This window comes from Pelophylax lessonae (genome assembly GCF_965119305.1).
Source record: "Pelophylax lessonae genome assembly, chromosome: 7".
Classification (NCBI taxonomy): Eukaryota; Metazoa; Chordata; class Amphibia; order Anura; family Ranidae; genus Pelophylax; species Pelophylax lessonae.
This window is the reverse complement of record NC_138774.1, coordinates 299460326-299484881: the sequence shown is the minus strand read 5'-3', so window position 1 is coordinate 299484881 and position 24556 is coordinate 299460326. Positions and strand designations below refer to the sequence as shown.

The 24556-nt window shown below is 50.3% G+C and overlaps 1 protein-coding gene across 2 annotated transcripts in view; it reads left to right on the top strand.

The window, feature by feature from the left end:
• The first annotated feature begins 826 nt into the window (after window positions 1–826).
• Window positions 827–24556, top strand: part of RAB41 (RAB41, member RAS oncogene family) — a 40336-nt gene continuing 16606 nt past the window's right edge. Inside the window, exons 1-3 of one of the 2 annotated variants that reach the window (XM_082263840.1) lie at window positions 827–1007; window positions 19751–19809; window positions 20180–20233. In XM_082263840.1, coding sequence (XP_082119966.1) covers window positions 932–1007; window positions 19751–19809; window positions 20180–20233 — 189 coding nt within the window. In that variant the 5' untranslated portion in view covers window positions 827–931. The remainder of the gene's footprint in view (window positions 1008–19750; window positions 19810–20179; window positions 20234–24556) is intronic. The other variant, XM_082263841.1, reaches the window with a different exon arrangement.

Here is a 24556-nt window from a genome sequence, read left to right as displayed (position 1 = left end):
AGGACAAATAAAAAGGGTGACTCTACCCAATGGAGACACAGGCGGGGTCTAATGGCGGCCGGCCACACTGTCAGCTTATTGTGTGATTCAATCAGAAGAATTATACGGCCATAACTTATCTTTTGATTGATTTAAGAAGGGATTCGATCAAACTGAGCCGTATTTTGATTGATTTATGAGGCAGCACTATTGGGCACTGATGAGCACTAATAAGGGGGCACTGATGAGGAGGCATCGATGAGGCTGCACTAATGAGGTGGCACTGATAGGCAGCACTGGTGGGCACGGATAGGTGGCACTGATGAGGCTGCACTGGTGGGCACTAATGAGGTGGCACTAATGGGCACTGATAGACAGCACTGGTGGGCATGGATAGGTGGCACTGATGAGGTGGCACTGGTGGGCACTGATAGGTGGCACTAATGAGGTGGCATTAATAGGCACGGATAGGCAGCACTGGTGAGCACAGTTAGGTGGCACTGATGAGGCGGCACTAATGAGCACTGATAGACAGCACTGGTGGGCACTGATAGGAGGCACTGATAGGCGGCACTGGTGGGCACTGATGAGGTGGCACTGATGGGCATGGATAGGTGGCACTGATGAGGAGGTAATATTCTATATACATTTGTATATAGTGGTTATTATATACTCATATAGTATTATTGTGATATAATTGATGATTTATATTTCTATATAGATTTGTGTTCTGTGGGATATCCCCCGCCTTCCTCCTCCCCCGGCTTCCTCTGGGTGTACCAAGATGGCGCCGACGCGTCTTGTTTGTCTGGCGGTGGCGCGCCGTGCCCCTCCCTCCCCGCGGTGGCGCGCACGTGACGAGCTCGCTCCCCTTTCCCCTGTGCAGCGTGCCCGCGCAGTGAGTCGGTGGCGGAGGGTCGTGTCGTGTGAGGTGCGGGGACTCGGCGCCATCATGAGCTCGGCCGGCGGAGGAGAATTCGGGAATCCTCTGAGGAAGTTTAAGCTGGTGTTCCTGGGAGAGCAGAGCGGTGAGCGGCCGGGAGGGGGAGCGCTGGGCCCGGGGAGAGGAGGAGGAGGAGGCCTCGCCGGGCCTGAGGAGGAGGGGAGTTGTAGTTCCATTCTTGCTGCAGAGGAGAGATGGACATGCTGGGAGTTGTAGTTCCTGTATTCTGCAGCCAGAAGAGAACTACAAATCCCAGCATGTCCCCTCCCTGTATTCTGCAGCCAGAAGAGAACTACAACTCCCAGCATGTCCCCTCCCTGTATTCTGCAGCCAGGAGATGAGGGGATATGCTGGGAGTTGTAGTTCTCTCCTGGCAGCAGAATACAGGGAGGGGACATGCTGGGAGTTGTAGTACTCTCCTGGCTGCAGAATACAGGGAGGGGACATGCTGGGAGTTGTAGTTCTCTTCTGGCTGCAGAATACAGGTTGGGGACATGCTGGGAGTTGTAGTACTCTCCTGGCTGCAGAATACAGGGAGGGGACATGCTGGGAGTTGTAGTACTTTCCTGGCTGCAGAATACAGGGAGGGGACATGCTGGGAGTTGTAGTTCTCTCTTGGCTGCAGAATACAGGTTGGGGACATGCTGGGAGTTGTAGTACTCTCTTGGCTGCAGAATACAGGGAGGGGACATGCTGGGAGTTGTAGTTCTCTTCTGGCTGCAGAATACAGGGAGGGGACATGCTGGGAGTTGTAGTACTCTCCTGGCTGCAGAATACAGGGAGGGGACATGCTGGGAGTTGTAGTACTTTCCTGGCTGCAGAATACAGGGAGGGGACATGCTGGGAGTTGTAGTTCTCTCTTGGCTGCAGAATACAGGTTGGGGACATGCTGGGAGTTGTAGTACTCTCTTGGCTGCAGAATACAGGGAGGGGACATGCTGGGAGTTGTAGTTCTCTCCTGACTGCAGAATACAGTGAGGGGACATGCTGGGAGTTGTAGTTCTCTTCTGGCTGCAGAATACAGGGAGGGGACATGCTGGGAATTGTAGTTCTCTTCTGGCTGCAGAATACAGGGAGGGGACATGCTGGGAGTTGTAGTTCTCTTCTGGCTGCAGAATACAGGTTGGGGACATGCTGGGAGTTGTAGTTCTCTCCTGACTGCAGAATACAGGGAGGGGACATGTTGGGAGTTGTACTTTTCTAGCTGCAGAATACAGAGAGGAGACATGCTGGGAGTTGTAGTTCTCTCCTGGATGCAGAATACAGGGAGAAACATGCTGGGAGTTGTAGTTCTCTCCTGGATGCAGAATACAGGGAGGGGACATGTTGGGAGTTGTAGTTCTCTTCTGGCTGCAGAATACAGGGAGGGGACATGTTGGGAGTTGTAGTTCTCTTCTGGCTGCAGAATACAGGGAGGGGACATGCTGGGAGTTGTAGTTCTCTCCTGACTGCAGAATACAGGGAGGAACATGCTGGGAGTTGTAGTTCCTGTATTCTGCAGCCAGAAGAGAACTACAACTCCCAGCATCTCCCCTCCCTGTATTCTGCACTCTGCAGCCAGGAGATGAGGGTACATGCTGGGAGTTGTACTTTTCTGGCTGCAGAATACAGAGAGGGGACATGCTGGGAGTTGTAGTTCTCTCCTGGATGCAGACTACAGGGAGAAACATGCTGGGAGTTGTAGTTCTCTCCTGGCTGCAGAATACAGGGAGGGGACATGTTGGGAGTTGTAGTTCTCTTCTGGGTGCAGAATACAGGGAGGGGACATGTTGGGAGTTGTAGTTCTCTTCTGGCTGCAGAATACAGGGAGGGGACATGCTGGGAGTTGTAGTTGTCTCTTGGCATCAGAATACAGGGAGGGGACATGCTGGGAGTTGTAGTACTCTCCTGGCTGCAGAATACAGGGAGGGGACATGCTGGGAGTTGTAGTACTCTCCTGGCTGCAGAATACAGGGAGGGGACATGCTGGGAGTTGTAGTTCTCTCCTGACTGCAGAATACAGGGAGGGGACATGCTGGGAGTTGTAGTTCTCTCCTGACTGCAGAATACAGGGAGGGGACATGCTGGGAGTTGTAGTTCTCTCCTGACTGCAGAATACAGGGAGGGGACATGCTGGGAGTTGTAGTTCTATCCTGGCATCAGAATACAGGGAGGGGACATGCTGGGAGTTGTAGTTCTCTTCTGGCTGCAGAATACAGGGAGGGGACATGCTGGGAGTTGTAGTTCTCTCCTGACTGCAGAATACAGGGAGGGGACATGCTGGGAGTTGTAGTTCTCTCCTGGCTGCAGAATACAGGGAGGGGACATGTTGGGAGTTGTAGTTCTCTCCTGGCTGCAGAATACAGGGAGGGAGTTGTAGTTCTACAATAGATTCCTGAGGCTGCATAATACAGAGAAGGGGAATGCTGGGAGTTGCAGTTCTCTTGGTTGTAGAATTTTGATGGTGCAGGGTATGCTGGGAGTTGTAGTTCTGCCCCAGGCTGCAGAGTGGGGGAGGGGGATGTGACTCTCGTGGAGGAGGGCGGTGTTGTGGTGGGTGGGGGTTGTAGTACATGTCTTCTATGTGAAGTGTAAGCTCCTACGGTTTATCCTGCAATGTGGTGTTATAGAGACTCCTCCCACCTCTCCTCATTGGTCACAGAGGAATCTTCAAATCTGGGTGTTCCATGTCTCCTCCCCCTCTGTGGTCCCACCCACCCGCTTCAGGGTGTGGCAGTGAAGGTGATTCTAGAGGGAGGAACCACAGCACACAGCGGGGAGGGGTTTCGGGTAAACAGCCCCTCCCAGCTAAACTCTGTGGTCCCACCAACCAGGTCCAGGATGTGGTGATAAAGTAAAGGCTTGTGGGAGGAACCACGGCACACAGCAGGAAAGGGGAGGGTCCAGGTATGCTGCACCACCCACTGAACTCTGTGGTCCCTCCCACCAGCTCCATGATATGAAGATGAAGCTGGTGGGAGGAACCATGGCACACAGCAGGAAAGGGGGAGGTTCCAAGTATGCAGCACCACCCACCGCACTCTATGGTCCCTCCCACCAGCTGCAGGATATGGTAATGAATTAGAGGCTGGTGGGAGGCACCATGGCACACAGCAGGGAAGGGGGGATGTTCCAGGTATGTAGCACCACCCACCGCACTCTGGCGCCTCCCACCAGCTGCAGGATATGGTAATGAATTAGAGGCTGGTGGGAGGAACCATGGCACACAGGGGGGGGGGGGGGTATTCCAGGTATGCAGCACTCCCAGGAATGTTGGATAGGGAGGTCGGACTCCGCCCCCCGGTGACATCACTAGTCCTCGCATCTCTTGCACTGAACTATTTTCCCCCGGTGACAGAAGACCACACCCACATGCTAAGCTTTCATGATCTGAAATCTGGTGAAAGGGGCGTGGCCAGGGACAGTCAGACTGGGGAGGTTCTCCAGCCAGGAAATGGGGCGGGGCTCTGTCGGACTGGCAGCCGATTCTAATGCACATGGTGAGAAGCTCACAGTGTGCAGTGATATCAGAGGAAGCCGTTTCAGTCCAGGAAAGAACCCGGTACAACTTTTGGCCGGGGGCATTGCAGTTCTGTTAGGCCTCCAGATGGGGTTTGTAGGACTTTGTTGGTTTTTCCTTCCTGGGTACACAGCTGATGTCTGGCTCGGGGTGTCTGCTCAGAGTACTGTTGCCTTGGTTGCTGTTCTATATATAGAACTCATTTTGATTGTAATGTATTACTTTGTATCATTCGGCTCTAATTTGGGGCAGTTCTCCCTCGTGTTCCTCTCCCCGAATCCTAACTCTTCCCAGATCCTCAGAAGATGGCAGTCTGTGGAACCTTCATCCACCTCAGTCCAGTTGGTTTTATTTTAGGAGGCATCTATCATGAAGTGATCCAGACGTAGCTATACTAGTACCATGGATGATGGGAAGTGTCAGGCCAAGAGGGACTCTCCCTCACATTCTGAATGAGGATCAATCTGCCACAGGGACACCGACTCAAGCAAAATAATCTGGGGGCCAACGTAAGGCCAGGTCTTCTCTTCAGTACCTGACGTTTTTCTAGAGAAGACCTGGCCTAACGTTGGCCACCAAAAACTAGACCTGGCTGACCATCAGCATTCCAATCCATCCCAAAGGGGTTCAGTGATGAGGTCACATCTCTGTGCAGGACACTCAAGTTCCTCCATGACCTCAAACCTACCGAAAACCTTTGGGATGAGAAGACTTCATTCCAAAGGTGTTCCATTGGGTTAAGGGCAGATACTGATGTTGGGTGAGAAGACCTCATCCCAAAGGTGTTCCATAGGGTTGAGGACAGGTCCTGATGTTCAATGAGAAGATCTCATCCCAAAGGTGTTTTGTCGGGTTGAGGGCAGGTCCTGATGTTCAATGAGAAGATCTCATCCCAAAGGCGTTCTGTAGGGTTGAGGGCAGGTCCTGATGTTCGATGAGAAGATCTCATCCCAAAGGCGTTCTGTAGGGTTGAGGGCAGGTCCTGATGTTTGATGAGAAGATCTCATCCCAAAGGTGTTTTGTCGGGTTGAGGGCAGGTCCTGATGTTCGATGAAAAGATCTCATCCCAAAGGCGTTCTGTAGGGTTGAGGGCAGGTCCTGATGTTCGATGAGAAGATCTCATCCCAAAGGCGTTCTGTAGGGTTGAGGGCAGGTCCTGATGTTCGATGAGAAGATCTCATCCCAAAGGCGTTCTGTAGGGTTGAGGGCAGGTCCTGATGTTCGATGAGAAGATCTCATCCCAAAGGCGTTCTGTAGGGTTGAGGGCAGGTCCTGATGTTTGATGAGAAGATCTCATCCCAAAGGTGTTTTGTAGGGTTGAGGGCAGGTCCTAATGTTCGATGCGAAGACCTCATCCCAAAGGTGTTCTGTAGGGTTGAAGGCAGGTCCTGATGTTCGATGAGAAGACCTCATCCCAAAGGTGTTCTGTAGGGTTGAAGGCAGGTCCTGATGTTCGATGAAAAGGCCTCACCCCCAAAGGTGTTCTGTAGGGTTGAGGGCAGGTCCTAATGTTCGATGCGAAGACCTCATCCCAAAGGTGTTCTGTAGGGTTGAAGGCAGGTCCTGATGTTCGATGAGAAGGCCTCACCCCAAAGGTGTTCCATAGGGTTGAGGACAGGTCCTGATGTTCGATGAGAAGACCTCATCCCAAAGGTGTTCTGTAGGGTTGAGGGCAGGTCCTGATGTTCGATGAGAAGACCTCATCCCAAAGGTGTTTTGTCGGGTTGAGGGCAGGTCCTGATGTTCGACGAGAAAACCTCATCCCAAAGGTGTTTCATAGGGTTAAGGGCAGATACTGATATTTGGATGAGAAGAACTCATCCCAAAGGCGTTCTGTAGGGTTGAGGACAGGTCCTGATTTTCGATGCGAAGACCTCATCCCAAAGGTGTTCTGTAGGGTTGAGGGCAGGTCCTGATGTTCAATGAGAAGACCTCATCCCAAAGGTGTTCTGTAGGGTTGAAGGCAGGTCCTGATGTTCGATGAGAAGGCCTCACCCCAAAGGTGTTCTGTAGGGTTGAGGGCTGGTCCTAATGTTCAATGCGAAGACCCAATCCCAAAGGTGTTCTGTAGGGTTGAAGGCAGGTCCTAATGTTCGATTCAAAGACCTCATCCCATAGGTGTTCAGTAGGGATGAGGTCGGGGCTCTGTGCAGGACACACATTCTTTCACACCAAACTGGTCACACCATATCTTTATGGAGTTGCCTCCTTGAATATGACGTCCTCCACTCTTCTGGGAAAACTTTTCATAAGATTTTGGAGAGTGTTTGTGAGGATTTGTGCCCATCTGTGAGGTCAGGTACTGATGTTGGATGAAGAAGACCTGGCTCACCATTGGTGTTCCAATTCATCCCAAAGGTGTTCAGTAGGGTTGAGGTCCAAAGGTGTTCGGTAGGGTTGAGGTCAGGGCTTTGAGCTTGTTGGATATTCCATTCCAAACCCCGACCTGCACTCTTCTATGAAGGCTTTCCACAAGATTTTCCAATTCATCCCAAAGGTGTTCAGTAGGGTTGAGGTCAGGGCTCTGTGCAGAACACTTGATTTCCTCCACACCAAACTGCTCAAACTAAATCTGGTGTGGGTGTGGCTCGGGTGTGGTAATGGTGAGACACTCTACCCTAATAATGATCCTTCTCGGTAATGATTCAGCACGCCTCTTACAGCTGGCCGCAGACCAACCTGTCTGGTTTATTTTCTGTATAATTACTGCCGGTGGCAGTGATCGTTGTATTCTGGAGACGAGGAAACTTCCCATTGTCAGAATACAGTAGTGCAGTGGGAGGGATTCGCCCATCATCACTGACCCCTGGTTGAAGGAAAAAAAAATTGCTTAATGTATGGCCAGCCGTGGGAATATCTTCCCACGTTTTCCAGGCTACCGTTGATGGTAAAAAATAAGACAGCCGCCCAGAACTTGTTCCACTTTCAGAATCCTATTTCTGAACATCTCTTATTGGGAAGAGACTGCTGGAGGTTTAAATACCCACTTGGGTAGAGAAATGTCTGCTCTCGTGCAGCATCTGCCACTCTCCTTTGCCATCTTATCTGATTCAAACCCATTACTAGAAGACTTGATGGTCAATGATTGACATACTGGAGGAAAGGATGATCAGAGACTGGAGGAATTGGAGGTCAGAGACTGGGGACATACTAGAGGAATTGGAGGTCAGAGACTGGGGACCTATTGGAAGTCAGAGACTGGGGACATTCTGGAGGAATTGGAGGTCGGAGACTGGGGACATATTGGAGGAATTGGAGGTCAGAGACTGGGGACATAATGGAGGAATTGGAGGTCAGAGACTGGGGACATAATGGAGGAATTGGAGGTCAGAGACTGGGGACATAATGGAGGAATTGGAGGTCAGAGACTGGGGACATAATGGAGGAATTGGAGGTCAGAGACTGGGGACATAATGGAGGAATTGGAGGACAGAGACTGCGGACATAAGGGAGGAATTGGAGGTCAGAGACTGGGGACATAATGGAGGAATTGGAGGTCAGAGACTGGGGACATAATGGAGGAATTGGAGGTCAGAGACTGGGGACATAAGGGAGGAATTGGAGGTCAGAGACTGGGGACATAAGGGAGGAATTGGAGGTCAGAGACTGGGGACATAAGGGAGGAATTGGAGGTCAGAGACTGGGGACATAAGGGAGGAATTGGAGGTCAGAGACTGGGGACATAAGGGAGGAATTGGAGGTCAGAGACTGGGGACATAATGGAGGAATTGGAGGTCAGAGACTGGGGACATAATGGAGGAATTGGAGGTCAGAGACTGGAGACATACTGGAGGAAAGGATGGTCCGAGGCTGGAGACATACCGGAGGAAAGGGTGGTCCGAGGCTGGAGACATACCGGAGGAAAGGGTGGTCCGAGGCTGGAGACATATCGGAGGAAAGGATGGTCCGAGGCTGGAGACATACCGGAGGAAAGGGTGGTCCGAGGCTGGAGACATACCGGAGGAAAGGGTGGTCCGAGGCTGGAGACATACCGGAGGAAAGGGTGGTCCGAGGCTGGAGACATACCGGAGGAAAGGATGATCAGAGACTGGAGGAATTGGAGGTCAGAGACTGGGGACATACTAGAGGAATTGGAGGTCAGAGACTGGGGACCTATTGGAAGTCAGAGACTGGGGACCTATTGGAAGTCAGAGACTGGGGACCTATTGGAAGTCAGAGACTGGGGACCTATTGGAAGTCAGAGACTGGGGACATTCTGGAGGAATTGGAAGTCAGAGACTGGGGACATACTGGAGGAATTGGAGGTTGGAGACTGGGGACATATTGGAGGAATTGGAGGTCAGAGACTGGGGACATAATGGAGGAATTGGAGGTCAGAGACTGGGGACATAATGGAGGAATTGGAGGTCAGAGACTGGGGACATAATGGAGGAATTGGAGGTCAGAGACTGGGGACATAATGGAGGAATTGGAGGTCAAAGACTGGGGACATAATGGAGGAATTGGAGGTCAGAGACTGGGGACATAATGGAGGAATTGGAGGTCAGAGACTGGGGACATAATGGAGGAATTGGAGGTCAGAGACTGGGGACATAATGGAGGAATTGGAGGTCAGAGACTGGGGACATAAGGGAGGAATTGGAGGTCAGAGACTAGGGACATAAGGGAGGAATTGGAGGTCAGAGACTAGGGACATAAGGGAGGAATTGGAGGTCAGAGACTGGGGACATAATGGAGGAATTGGAGGTCAGAGACTGGGGACATAATGGAGGAATTGGAGGTCAGAGACTGGGGACATAATGGAGGAATTGGAGGTCAGAGACTGGGGACATAATGGAGAAATTGGAGGTCAGAGACTGGAGACATACTGGAGGAAAGGATGGTCCGAGGCTGGAGACAATACCGGAGGAAAGGGTGGTCCGAGGCTGGAGACATACCGGAGGAAAGGATGGTCCAAGGCTGGAGACATACCGGAGGAAAGGATGGTCCAAGGCTGGAGACATACCGGAGGAAAGGATGGTCCGAGGCTCCAGACATACCGGAGGAAAGGGTGGTCCAAGGTTGGAGACATACCGGAGGAAAGGGTGGTCCAAGGCTGGAGACATCCCGGAGGAAAGGGTGATCCGAGGCTGGAGACATCCCGGAAGAAAGGGTGGTCCAAGGCTGGAGACATACCGGAGGAAAGGGTGGTCAGAGGCTGGAGACATCCCGGAGGAAAGGGTGGTCCGAGGCTGGAGACATCCCGGAAGAAAGGGTGGTCTGAGGCTGGAGACATACCGGAGGAAAGGGTGGTCAGAGGCTGGAGACATCCCGGAGGAAAGGGTGGTCCGAGGCTGGAGACATCCCGGAAGAAAGGGTGGTCTGAGGCTGGAGACATACCGGAGGAAAGGATGGTCAGAGGCTGGAGACATCCCGGAGGAAAGGGTGGTCCGAGGCTGGAGACATCCCGGAGGAAAGGGTGGTCCGAGGCTGGAGGCATACCGGAGGAAAGGGTGGTCCGAGGCTGGAGGCATACCGGAGGAAAGGGTGGTCCGAGGCTGGAGGCATACCGGAGGAAAGGGTGGTCCGAGGCTGGAGGCATACCGGAGGAAAAAGTGGTCCGAGGCTGGAGGCATACCGGAGGAAAGGGTGGTCCGAGGCTGGAGGCATACCGGAGGAAAGGGTGGTCCGAGGCTGGAGGCATACTGGAGGAAAGGGTGGTCCGAGGCTGGAGGCATACCGGAGGAAAGGATGGTCAGAGGCTGGAGACATACCGGAGGAAAGGGTGGTCCGAGGCTGGAGGCCGAAAATAGCAAAAAACACTTTCGGTGTTCGGCCGAATAAGTAAAAAGGCCGAATAAATTTGTGCCGAACAATGACGTTTTTAATGACGCGGATGGTGGGTCGGTAAGCCCGACCGGCGACCCGCCATCCCCGAGCATCACTGTAAACATAGCCGGAGGCACTACAGGAAGCAGAGCGGATGCTTCCTGTATAGCCGCTTAGCGCCGGGGTCTTTTACAGGCGGAGTGATACCAAATGTACTCCGCCTCCGCCTGTGACAGGGCACAGGAGCCATACAGCAAACATCGACTCTGCAGATGGGAGGGAGGTAAGGAGAGACATGAGGACAGAGACACGTGAGGACAAGAGAGAGAGAGACACGTGAGGACAAGAGAGAGAGAGACACGTGAGGACAAGAGAGAGAGAGACACGTGAGGACAAGAGAGAGAGAGACACGAGAGGACAAGAGAGAGAGAGACACGAGAGGACAAGAGAGAGAGAGACACGAGAGGACAAGAGAGAGAGAGACACGAGAGGACAAGAGAGAGAGAGACACGAGAGGACAAGAGAGAGAGAGACACGAGAGGACAAGAGAGAGAGACACGAGAGGACAAGAGAGAGAGAGACACGAGAGGACAAGAGAGAGAGACACGAGAGGACAAGAGAGAGAGACACGAGAGGACAAGAGAGAGAGACACGAGAGGACAAGAGAGAGAGACACGAGAGACACGAGAGGACAAGAGAGAGAGACACGAGAGGACAAGAGAGAGAGACACGAGAGGACAAGAGAGAGAGACACGAGAGGACAAGAGAGAGAGACACGAGAGGACAAGAGAGAGACACGAGAGGACAAGAGAGAGAGACACGAGAGGGCAAGAGAGAGAGACACGAGAGGGCAAGAGAGAGAGACACGAGAGGGCAAGAGAGAGAGACACGAGAGGGCAAGAGAGAGAGACACGAGAGGGCAAGAGAGAGAGACACGAGAGGGCAAGAGAGAGAGACACGAGAGGGCAAGAGAGAGAGACACGAGAGGGCAAGAGAGAGAGACACGAGAGGGCAAGAGAGAGAGTGAGAGGACGAGAGAGACATGAGAGGACAAGAGAGAGAGAGAGAGAGGACGAGAGAGAGAGAGGACGAGAGAGAGGACGAGAGAGAGAGAGAGGACGAGAGAGAGAGAGAGGACGAGAGAGAGAGAGAGGACGAGAGAGAGAGAGAGGACGAGAGAGAGAGAGAGGACGAGAGAGAGACACGAGAGGACGAAAGAGAGAGAGACACGAGAGGACGAAAGAGAGAGAGACACGAGAGGACGAAAGAGAGAGAGACACGAGAGGACGAAAGAGAGAGAGACACGAGAGGATGAAAGAGAGAGAGACACGAGAGGATGAAAGAGAGAGAGACACGAGAGGACAAGAGAGAGAGACACGAGAGGACAAGAGAGAGAGACACGAGAGGACAAGAGAGAGTGAGAGGGCAAGAGAGAGAGTGAGAGGGCAAGAGAGAGAGAGTGAGAGGGCAAGGGAGAGAGTGAGAGGGCAAGGGAGAGAGTGAGAGGGCAAGAGAGAGAGTGAGAGGGCAAGAGAGAGAGTGAGAGGGCAAGAGAGAGAGAGTGAGAGGACGAGAGAGACATGAGAGGACGAGAGAGAGAGAGAGGACGAGAGAGAGAGAGAGAGGACGAGAGAGAGAGAGAGAGGACGAGAGAGAGAGAGAGGACGAGAGAGAGAGAGAGGACGAGAGAGAGGACGAGAGAGAGAGAGAGGACGAGAGAGAGAGAGAGGACGAGAGAGAGAGAGAGGACGAGAGAGAGAGAGAGGACGAGAGAGAGAGAGGACGAGAGAGAGAGGACGAGAGAGAGAGGACGAGAGAGAGAGGACGAGAGAGAGAGGACGAGAGAGAGAGGACGAGAGAGAGAGGACGAGAGAGAGAGGACGAGAGAGAGAGAGAGGACGAGAGAGAGAGAGAGGACGAGAGAGAGAGAGAGGACGAGAGAGAGAGAGAGGACGAGAGAGAGGACGAGAGAGAGAGAGAGGACGAGAGAGAGAGAGGACGAGAGAGAGAGAGAGGACGAGAGAGAGAGAGAGGACGAGAGAGAGAGAGAGGACGAGAGAGAGAGAGAGGACGAGAGAGAGAGAGAGGACGAGAGAGAGAGAGAGGACGAGAGAGAGAGAGAGGACGAGAGAGAGAGAGAGGACGAGAGAGAGAGAGAGGACGAGAGAGAGAGAGAGGACGAGAGAGAGAGAGAGGACGAGAGAGAGGACGAGAGAGAGAGAGGACGAGAGAGAGAGAGGACGAGAGAGAGAGAGAGGACGAGAGAGAGAGAGAGGACGAGAGAGAGAGAGAGGACGAGAGAGAGAGAGAGGACGAGAGAGAGAGAGAGGACGAGAGAGAGAGAGAGGACGAGAGAGAGAGAGAGGACGAGAGAGAGAGAGAGGACGAGAGAGAGAGAGAGGACGAGAGAGAGAGAGAGGACGAGAGAGAGAGAGAGGGCGAGAGAGAGAGAGACACGAGAGGGCGAGAGAGAGAGAGACACGAGAGGGCGAGAGAGAGAGAGACACGAGAGGGCGAGAGAGAGAGAGAGAGTGAGAGGGCGAGAGAGAGAGTGAGAGGGCGAGAGAGAGAGAGAGAGAGTGAGAGGGCGAGAGAGAGAGAGAGAGAGTGAGAGGGCGAGAGAGAGAGAGAGAGTGAGAGGGCGAGAGAGAGAGAGAGAGTGAGAGGGCGAGAGAGAGAGAGAGAGTGAGAGGGCGAGAGAGAGAGAGAGAGTGAGAGGGCGAGAGAGAGAGAGAGAGTGAGAGGGCGAGAGAGAGTGAGAGGGCGAGAGAGAGAGAGAGAGTGAGAGGGCGAGAGAGAGAGAGAGAGTGAGAGGGCGAGAGAGAGAGTGTGAGAGGGCAAGAGAGAGAGTGTGAGAGGGCAAGAGAGAGAGAGACATGAGAGGACGAGAGAGAGAGACATGAGAGGACAAGAGAGAGAGAGACATGAGAGGACAAGAGAGACATGAGGACGAGAGAGACATGAGGACGAGAGAGAGACATGAGGACGAGAGAGAGACATGAGGACGAGAGAGAGACATGAGGACGAGAGAGAGACATGAGGACGAGAGAGAGACATGAGGACGAGAGAGAGAGAGAGGACGAGAGAGAGAGAGAGGACGAGAGAGAGAGAGACATGAGGACGAGAGAGAGAGAGACATGAGGACGAGAGAGAGAGAGACATGAGGACAAGAGAGAGAGAAATGAGAGAGAAATGCGAAACTCCGCGTTCGGCTTTGGCTTCGGCCAAGAATTTCATTTCGGTGCATCCCTAGAGGAAAGGGTGGTCCGAGGCTTGAGACATCCCGGAGGAAAGGGTGGTCCGAGGCTGGAGACATCCCGGAGGAAAGGGTGGTCCGAGGCTGGAGACATACCGGAGGAAAGGGTGGTCTCCTCTGATCTCAACAAGGCATTTTCCTCCACACAACTGCCGCTCACTGGATATTTTCTCTTTTTCCCACCATTCTCTGTAATCCCGAGAGATGGTTGTGTGTGAAAATCCCAGAAATACTCAGACCAGCCCGTCTGCCACCAACAACCATGCCACGTTCAAAGTCCCTTCAATCCCCATGTTTTTGCTCAGTTTGCACTTCAGCAAGTCGTCTTCACCATCTCTAGATGCCTAAATGTTTTGAGTTGCTGCCATGTGATTGGGTAATTGGCAGTTTGTGTTACTAAGCAACTGAACAGGTGCACTTAATTAAGTGGCCGGTGAGTGTATGTATTGAGGTGCTCTCCATAGAGGGCTTAAACTCTACAGGGGATCCACAATCCACTATAAGAATGGAGTCCAGCCAGTCAGCGTTCCCCCCCCCCCCCCCCAATTGGACGTAGTACACCCAGTCCCCCCATTGGACGTAGTACACCCAGTCCCCCCCATTGGACGTAGTACACCCAGTCCCCCCCATTGGACGTAGTGCACCCAGTCCCCCCCATTGGACGTAGTGCACCCAGTCCCCCCCATTGGACGTAGTGCACCCAGTCCCCCCCATTGGACGTAGTGCACCCAGTCCCCCCCATTGGACGTAGTACACCCAGTCCCCCCATTGGACGTAGTACACCCAGTCCCCCCCATTGGACGTAGTACACCCAGTCCCCCCCATTGGACGTAGTGCACCCAGTCCCCCCCATTGGACGTAGTGCACCCAGTCCCCCCCATTGGACGTAGTACACCCAGTCCCCCCATTGGACGTAGTACACCCAGTCCCCCCCATTGGACGTAGTACACCCAGTCCCCCCCATTGGACGTAGTACACCCAGTCCCCCCCCCATTGGACGTAGTACACCCAGTCCCCCCCCCCATTGGACGTAGTACACCCAGTCCCCCCCCCATTGGACGTAGTACACCCAGTCCCCCCCCCATTGGACGTAGTACACCCAGTCCCCCCCCCATTGGACGTAGTACACCCAGTCCCCCCCCATTGGACGTAGTACACCCAGTCCCCCCCCATTGGACGTAGTACACCCAGTCCCCCCCCATTGGACGTAGTACACCCAGTCCCCCCCCATTGGACGTAGTACACCCAGTCCCCCCATTGGACGTAGTACACCCAGTCCCCCCCATTGGACGTAGTACACCCAGGCATGTCAGGTGATGCCTCATCAGGTTTGTAGGTTGAATTCCTCACCCCCCCCCCCCCATTTACAATCTGGTAAATTAAGGTTGTAGGTTGATTTCCTCATGCCCCCCCCCCCCCCCCCTTATTTACAATCTGATAAATTGAGGTTTGTGGGTTGGTTTCCTCGTGCCCACCCCCCCTCCCTATTTACAATCTGATAAATGGAGGTTTGTAGGTTGATCTCCCGGTGCCGTGCACAGGCCGTTCTCCGGAGTGATTATCACAGTTTTAGTGGCTGTCAAATCCTGGAGGTTTTCCGGTAAGCCGATTACTCTCTGATCTTTTTCACTGAGGCCAGCAGGTCAGGGGGGTGACTAAGGTCAGCGTCACCCAAACTGTGTCTGTGTACAGCATGTGTGGCACTGGCTGACCCCATGGTGTCTGATGGTAAAGGGCACCTGTCATAAGGGAGGCTGCTGAGATCCTTCCAAGGTCATAGAGACTGCTGGGGACCATCTGGTCCTCGGTATTCTCTATGGTGGACTTCCACCGTTGGTGGATTCCTTCTCAAGCTGTTTGAAGCATCGGGGGGGGGGGGGGGGGGTAAACCTGATCAGCCGCTATGATTGTTCTTATGGTGCAGGGAATCGTCAACTGAAAAAAAAGATCAATTAAAAAATAAAAGCAATAATTCCAGCGCTGGACCTCCTCTGTGACTCTAAAGGGTAACCAAGCCTGTGGAGATGAAGTACCGTAGTTTGGCGCCATTGCATGCGCGTGCGCAATGTTGAAGTGTGACATGTTGGGTCTCTGTTTACTTAGCCTAACATTATCTTTCACAAAATAAAAATTGGGCTGACTTTGTTTTATTTGTGAGTTTTTTGTTTTTTGTTTTTTTTTTTTCCAAAAAAATTGTGTTTGAAAAATTGCTGTGCAAATACGCTGCGTGTGACATAAAAAATTGTAATGACCGCCGTTTTATTCCCTGGGGCCTCTGCTTAAAAAATAATATATAAAATATGTTTGGGGAGTTCGGAGTTATTTTCTAGCAAAAAATCCAGATTTGTACACATAGGAGAGGAATGCCGGCGTTCTGTGAAAATTCCCTCCCCCTGACACTTCCGGTGAGGGTACGTCAGTCATCCGCTGAGCCGATTCACTTCCTGTGAGGGTACGTCAATCATCCGCTGAGCCGCTTCCCGGTGCGCATGAAAAAACCCTGCCCTCCTTCCCATCAAAATACCCTTCCCCCGTTCCCCAACGGGTCCAGAGAAATGTAAAAGTGCCTCCTAATGGAAGAAAATGTATAAATATTAATCGAAATGGAATGATAAAAATATTTATAATTTTCCTCCATTAGGAGACACTTTTACATTTTCCGCGACCCTCCGGGGAACGGGGGTAGGGTCTTTTCACTGGAAGCTGACATCATTTGCTAACCCAACGCTATAAGCACTGGGAACGAGGGGGGAGGGTTATTTCATGGGAAGCCGGTGTAACGTTAAAAAACTCTACCTGTGAAAATTCCCCACCCCCGTCACTTCCGGTGTGAGCCAATCATTTCCTGCCTGAGCATGCGCACTGGGAAGCGGCTCAGCTGATCCATGACGTACCGGCACCGGAAGTGATGAGGGGAGGGAATTTTAACGTTACACCGGAATTAGCTCCCAGTATGGTAGTGGTTAAAAGGAGGGATACAATTTTTAAACAATCACAGTCAGTGTTTCATGATACATTGTATACATTGTGTGTAATGGTGATACATTGTGTGTAATGGTGATACATTGTGTGTAATGATACATTGTGTGTAATGGTGATACATTGTGTGTAATGGTGATACATTGTGTGTAATGATGATACATTGTGTGTAATGATGATACATTGTGTGTAATGGTGATACATTGTGTGTAAGGGTGATACATTGTGTGTAATGATGATACATTGTGTGTAATGATGATACATTGTGTGTAATGGTGATACATTGTGTGTAAGGGTGATACATTGTGTGTAATGGTGATACATTGTGTGTAAGGGTGATACATTGTGTGTAATGAGGATACATTGTGTGTAATGGTGATACATTGTGTGTAATGAGGATACATTGTGTGTAATGGTGATACATTGTGTGTAATGAGGATACATTGTGTGTAATGGTGATACATTGTGTGTAAGGGTGATACATTGTGTGTAATGATGATACATTGTGTGTAATGATGATACATTGTGTGTAATGGTGATACATTGTGTGTAAGGGTGATACATTGTGTGTAATGGTGATACATTGTGTGTAAGGGTGATACATTGTGTGTAATGGTGATACATTGTGTGTAATGATGATACATTGTGTGTAATGGTGATACATTGTGTGTAAGGGTGATACATTGTGTGTAAGGGTGATACATTGTGTGTAAGGGTGATACATTGTGTGTAATGAGGATACATTGTGTGTAATGAGGATACATTGTGTGTAATGGTGATACATTGTGTGTAAGGGTGATACATTGTGTGTAAGGGTGATACATTGTGTGTAATGGTGATACATTGTGTGTAAGGGTGATACATTGTGTGTAAGGGTGATACATTGTGTGTAAGGGTGATACATTGTGTGTAAGGGTGATACATTGTGTGTAATGGTGATACATTGTGTGTAATGATGATACATTGTGTGTAATGATGATACATTGTGTGTAATGATGATACATTGTGTGTAATGAGGATACATTGTGTGTAATGATGATACATTGTGTGTAATGATGATACATTGTGTGTAAGGGTGATACATTGTGTGTAATGGTGATACATTGTGTGTAAGGGTGATACATTGTGTGTAAGGGTGATACATTGTGTGTAAGGGTGATACATTGTGTGTAATGGTGATACATTGTGTGTAAGGGTGATACATTGTGTGTAATGATGATACATTGTGTGTAATGATGATACATTGTGTGTAATGGTGATACATTGTGTGTAAGGGTGATACATTGTGTGTAATGGTGATACATTGTGTGTAAGGGTGATACATTGTGTGTAATGGTGATACATTGTGTGTAAGGGTGATACATTGTGTGTAAGGGTGATACATTGTGTGTAAGGGTGATACATTGTGTGTAAGGGTGATACATTGTGTGTAATGATGATACATTGTGTGTAAGGGTGATACATTGTGTGTAATGGTGATACATTGTGTGTAAGGGTGATACATTGTGTGTAAGGGTGATACATTGTGTGTAATGATGATACATTGTGTGTAAGGGTGATACATTGTGTGTAAGGGTGATACATTGTGTGTAATGAGTATACATTGTGTGTAAGGGTGATACATTGTGTGTAATGATGATACATTGTGTGTAATGGTGATACATTGTGTGTAATGATGATACATTGTGTGTAATGATACATTGTGTGTGATGATACATTGTGTGTAATGATGATACATTGTGTGTAATGGTGATACATTGTGTGTAATGAGGATACATTGTGTGTAATGATGATACATTGTGTGTATTGGTGATACATTGTGTGTAATGATGATACATTGTGTGTAATGATGATACATTGTGTATGATGATACATTGTGTGTAATGATACATTGTGTGTAATGAGGATACATTGTGTGTAATGAGGATACATTGTGTGTAATGAGGATACATTGTGTGTAATGAGGATACATTGTGTGTAATGATGATACATTGTGTGTAATGAGGATACATTGTGTGTAATGATGATACATTGTGTGTAATGATGATACATTGTGTGTAATGGTGATACATTGTGTGTAAGGGTGATACATTGTGTGTAATGATACATTGTGTGTAATGGTGATACATTGTGTGTAATGGTGATACATTGTGTGTAATGGTGATACATTGTGTGTAATGAGGATACATTGTGTGTAATGATGATACATTGTGTGTAATGATGATACATTGTGTGTAATGAGGATACATTGTGTGTAATGATGATACATTGTGTGTAATGGTGATACATTGTGTGTAAGGGTGATACATTGTGTGTAAGGGTGATACATTGTGTGTAAGGGTGATACATTGTGTGTAATGATGATACATTGTGTGTAATGATGATACATTGTGTGTAATGATGATACATTGTGTGTAATGATGATACATTGTGTGTAATGATGATACATTGTGTATTGGTGATACATTGTGTGTAATGAGGATACATTGTGTGTAATGATACATTGTGTGTAATGATACATTGTGTGTAATGATACATTGCGTGTAATGATACATTGTGTGTAATGAGGATACATTGTGTGTAATGATACATTGTGTGTAATGATACATTGCGTGTAATGATACATTGCGTGTAATGATACATTGTGTGTAATGAGGATACATTGTGTGTAATGAGGATACATTGTGTGTAATGAGGATACATTGTGTGTAATGATACATTGTGTGTAATGAGGATACATTGTGTGTAATGATACATTGTGTGTAATGAGGATACATTGTGTGTAATGATACATTGTGTGTAATGATACATTGTGTGTAATGATACATTGTGTGTAATGATACATTGTGTGTAATGATACATTGTGTGTAATGAGGATACATTGTGTGTAATGGTGATACATTGTGTGTAATGGTGATACATTGTGTGTAATGAGGATACATTGTGTGTAATGAGGATACATTGTGTGTAATGAGGATACATTGTGTGTAATGAGGATACATTGTGTGTAATGGTGATACATTGTGTGTAATGGTGATACATTGTGTGTAATGGTGATACATTGTGTGTAATGGTGATACATTGTGTGTAATGGTGATACATTGTGTGTAATGGTGATACATTGTGTGTAATGGTGATACATTGTGTGTAATGGTGATACATTGTGTGTAATGGTGATACATTGTGTGTAATGAGGATACATTGTGTGTAATGAGGATACATTGTGTGTAATGAGGATACATTGTGTGTAATGAGGATACATTGTGTGTAATGAGGATACATTGTGTGTATATTGAAGATTTCCCTCTCTTTGTATCCTCTGTAGTTGGGAAGACGTCTCTCATCACCCGTTTCATGTATGACAGCTTTGATAACACCTACCAGGTGAGCCGCCGCTCCATCCTGACCTCTGACCTCTCATCACATTAATGCTCCTTTATTGTTTAATGAGATTATTAGATGGGAGGATTAGAGGGGGGGAGGGGGTGATGTTCTTATCCGCTACTTTAATCAGCTGAGGGGTGTCCGGATTTATTCATTTGCTCAATCCTTTCCACCTTATATAACATCCATCCCACCGTACTTCTCATCAACGTCCTCCGCTAATGAATTTGTACCTCATCCATCCATCCATCCATTCCTCATCCATCCATCCATCGTACCTCATCCATCCATCGTACCTCATCCATCCATCGTACCTCATCCATCCACCCACCCATCCATTCCTCATCCATGTATTTTGCTTCTTTTATAGGCGACCATTGGCATCGATTTTCTTTCCAAGACGATGTACCTGGAGGATCGCACGGTGAGGCAATACAGATTGTATGGTGTGTGTGTGTGTGTGTGTGTGTATGGTGTGGTGTGTGTATGATGTGTGTGTATGGTGTGGTGTGTATGGTGTGTGTGTGTGTGTGTGTATGGTATGGTGTGTGTGTGTGTGTGTGTGGTGTGTATGGTGTGGTGTGAAATGTTGCACTGTATAGATTTAAATATATAAATAAAAATAATACAAAAGATTAACGCTTGGCCTCAAAAACATAAAAAGGTAAACGGCTGCAATCAAAAAAATCCTTCAATAGTGAGGAAATGTGAGCTGTGAATAAATTCACAAATTTATAAATGAAAAGGGGGTGATTCTGGTGTCCCACAAAGACAGGTGACCACATCCAGATTTCTGCTCAGAGCATTCATTTTATTTTCAGCTGCTCTCAGGTCAGCCAGTGCGGCCGCCTTCGGGGAGTCAGCCAGTGCGGCCGCCTTCGGGGAGTCAGCCAGTGCGGCCGCCCTCGGGGAGTCAGCCAGTGCGGCCGCCCTCGGGGAGTCAGCCAGTGCGGCCGCCTTCGGGGAGTCAGCCAGTGCGGCCGCCCTCGGGGAGTCAGCCAGTGCGGCCCGCCTTCGGGGAGTCAGCCAGTGCGGCCGCCTTCGGGGAGTCAGCCAGTGCGGCCGCCCTCGGGGAGTCAGCCAGTGCGGCCGCCCTCGGGGAGTCAGCCAGTGCGGCCGCCCTCGGGGAGTCAGCCAGTGCGGCCGCCTTCGGGGAGTCAGCCAGTGCGGCCGCCCTCGGGGAGTCAGCCAGTGCGGCCCGCCTTCGGGGAGTCAGCCAGTGCGGCCGCCTTCGGGGAGTCAGCCAGTGCGGCCGCCCTCGGGGAGTCAGCCAGTGCGGCCGCCCTCGGGGAGTCAGCCAGTGCGCCCACCCTCGGGGCGAGCCAGTCTGATAGAAAGCATCTGTATATTAAAAATGAATAGCGCACACATGCAAAAGAAATGACTATCAAATATGAAGACAATCCATAAATAAAAATGGGGGTTTGGTCCCACCATATGGCCATATCGTGCTCAAGCCCACCACTGCGTCAAAGTACCCCATTATCGGTGGGTGCTACACTATCCATAGAAAAGGGGTGAATCCACCCTCTCCAACCCTTGGAGATAACACTCCTTGCTGGGAAAGATGTGCAAATGCACTACAGGGGACTCCTCCTATATCCACTTGATAGTGGACTCTGATAGAGTGATAGAAAGCATCGCCAGTTTGTGATTCCCTCCCTGGATGACTATGGAATTGTGGGCAGGCCCTTGATGTCCCCGTGTACAATGCAGAACCCCTAGTCCTGCATTATATGTGGTGATGTGGGCAAGGGGGGAAAACTGCAGGGCCAGTGAAGAAGTTGGGGGGTAATATGAGAAATAAGGAAACTATTTCTTTGCTGCAGGAAGGATTGGCGATCATGTGATCATTGTGATTGGCTGTCACATGATTTTCCTGCTACCAATCATTTTGTCTGAACTGAAGGTGGTCTTTGACAGCTCGGTCTCTGTGCTTGGATCGTGCCGTCAGCGGGCACTCATCGCAGAAATATCAACCACCAAACAAGGCATGTGTGTGTGTCACGCTGGTGGAAACGGGTTCCGGTGTTTGTAAAGTTACAATCTCTCCGCGTTCCTGCTTTATTAGCTGAGGAATTCCAGGTATTGATATAATAGCAGAAGACGCTATAGAGAGCACCTTGGCCAAAGACCCCATTATTAGACTCCTTATTTTATGTTTTGTTGCAGAAAGAAATAAAACAAAAAAATAAAAAGTGAAATGAAAGAGTTAAAGGGACAAACAAATAAAATAAAAAATATACAGAAAACATTTAGGGCGCAGTCCCACTTGCCACGATGCAGAGGAACTCACTTGCTGTATGTGCATTGTGGTGCCATTCAGTGTCAACTACTTCCCACAAAATCAGGTATTTGTTGTAGCGGGGGGATATGCAGCTAGAGGCGTCACCCCGTACCATTTTTTTAGAGCCGGTGATTGTCTTTCATGGGATAAAAACCAATGCGGCTCTGCAGCCGCTTGACAGTTATCACAAGGAGCTGGAGGGGACACCTCCCTCCCCTTCCTCCTCCTCCTCCCCTCCCTCCTCCTTCTCTTCCTCCTCCTCCTCCTCCTCCCCTTCCTCCTCCTCCTCCTCCCCTCCCCCCTTCCTCCTCTCCTCCCCTTCCTCCTCCCCTTCCTCCTCCTCCTCCTCCCCTTCCTCCTCCTCCTCCTCCTCCTCCTCCTCCCCTTCCTCCTCTCCTCCCCTTCCTCCTCCCCTCCCCTTCCTCCTCCCCTCCCCCCTTCCTCCCCTCCCTCCTCCTCCCCCTCCCTTCTCCTCCCTCCTCCTCCTCCCTCCTCCTCCTCCCTCCTCCTCTCCCTCCTCCTCCCCTTCCTCCTCCTCCTCCCCTTCCTCCTCCTCCTCCTCCCCTTCCTCCTCCTCCCCTTCCTCCTCCTCCTCCTCCCCTTCCTCCTCCTCCCCTTCCTCCTCTCCTCCCCTTCCTCCTCCCCTCCCCTTCCTCCCCCCCCTCCCTCCTCCTCTCCCTCCTTCTCCCCTCCCTCCCCTCCCTTCCTCCTCCTCCCCTCCCTCCCTCCTTCTCCCCTCCCTCCCTCCTTCTCCTCTCCCTCCTCCTCCCCTCCCTCCTCCTTCTTGTGACGGCAATAAAAGTAATAAAAAAAATAAAATAAAAACGTTAAATGTACATTATAACGGCACCTGATATCGGCTATCGACATAAAAGGCGGTCAAAAAATGGGTATCAGTCGACCCCTAATGTTTGGTATCTATTTACTCTGCCAAACATCTTTCACATTATACAAAAAAAATTAATTAACTTGTAAGCACCAAATGTCAGAAATAGGCGTGGCCTGTAGGTGGTCTATGGCATCCCAATGCATTTACCAGTAGAGCCCAACGCACTGCGGCACTCCACAACACATACACCGCACTGCGCCATCAGGAAAGGGTCACACACATTATTATTATTATTGTGCATTGGCAGCCCTAATATAACACACATTACCTGCCATTACTGCAATACAAAGTGTGATTGGGCCGTGAATGGAACGACCTGAAATACACCCGGGGGTGGGTTACAGTGAATGTTGGTGGAGGCGGGGTTACAGTGAATGTTGGTGGAGGCGGGGTTACAGTGAATGTTGGTGGAGGCGGGGTTACAGTGAATGTTGGTGGTGGAGGCGGGGTTACAGTGAATGTTGGTGGTGGAGGCGGCGTTACAGTGAATGTTGGTGGTGGAGGCGGGGTTACAGTGAATGTTGGTGGTGGAGGCAGGGTTACAGTGAATGTTGGTGGAGGCGGGATTACAGTGAATGTTGGTGGTGGAGGCGGGGTTACAGTGAATGTTGGTGGTGGAGGCGGGGTTACAGTGAATGGTGGTGGAGGCGGGTCACAGTGAATGTTGGTGGTGGAGGCGGGGTTACAGTGAATGTTGGTGGTGGAGGCGGAGTTACAGTGAATGTTGGTGGTGGAGGCGGGTTACAGTGAATGTTGGTGGTGGAGGCGGGTCACAGTGAATGTTGGTGGTGGAGGCGGGGTTACAGTGAATGTTGGTGGTGGAGGCGGGGTTACAGTGAATGTTGGTGGTGGAGGCGGGGTTACAGTGAATGTTGGTGGTGGAGGCAGGGTTACAGTGAATGTTGGTGGTGGAGGCGGGGTTACAGTGAATGTTGATGGTGGAGGCGGCGTTACAGTGAATGTTGGTGGTGGAGGCGGGGTTACAGTGAATGTTGGTGGTGGAGGCGGGGTTACAGTGAATGTTGGTGGTGGAGGCAGGGTTACAGTGAATGTTGGTGGAGGCGGGGTTACAGTGAATGTTGGTGGAGGCGGCGTTACAGTGAATGTTGGTGGAGGCGGCGTTACAGTGAATGTTGGTGGAGGCGGCGTTACAGTGAATGTTGGTGGTGGAGGCGGCGTTACAGTGAATGTTGGTGGTGGAGGCGGGTCACAGTGAATGTTGGTGGAGGCGGGGTCACAGTGAATGTTGGTGGAGGCGGGGTTAGAGTGAATGTTGGTGGAGGCGGGGTTGCAGTGAATGGTGGTGGAGGCGGGGTTGCAGTGAATGGTGGTGGAGGCGGGGTTACAGTGAATGTTGGTGGTGGAGGCGGGGTTACAGTGAATGTTGGTGGAGGCGGGGTTACAGTGAATGTTGGTGGAGGCGGGGTTACAGTGAATGTTGGTGGAGGCGGGGTTACAGTGAATGTTGGTGGTGGAGGCGGGGTTACAGTGAATGTTGGTGGTGGAGGCGGCGTTACAGTGAATGTTGGTGGTGGAGGCGGGGTTACAGTGAATGTTGGTGGTGGAGGCAG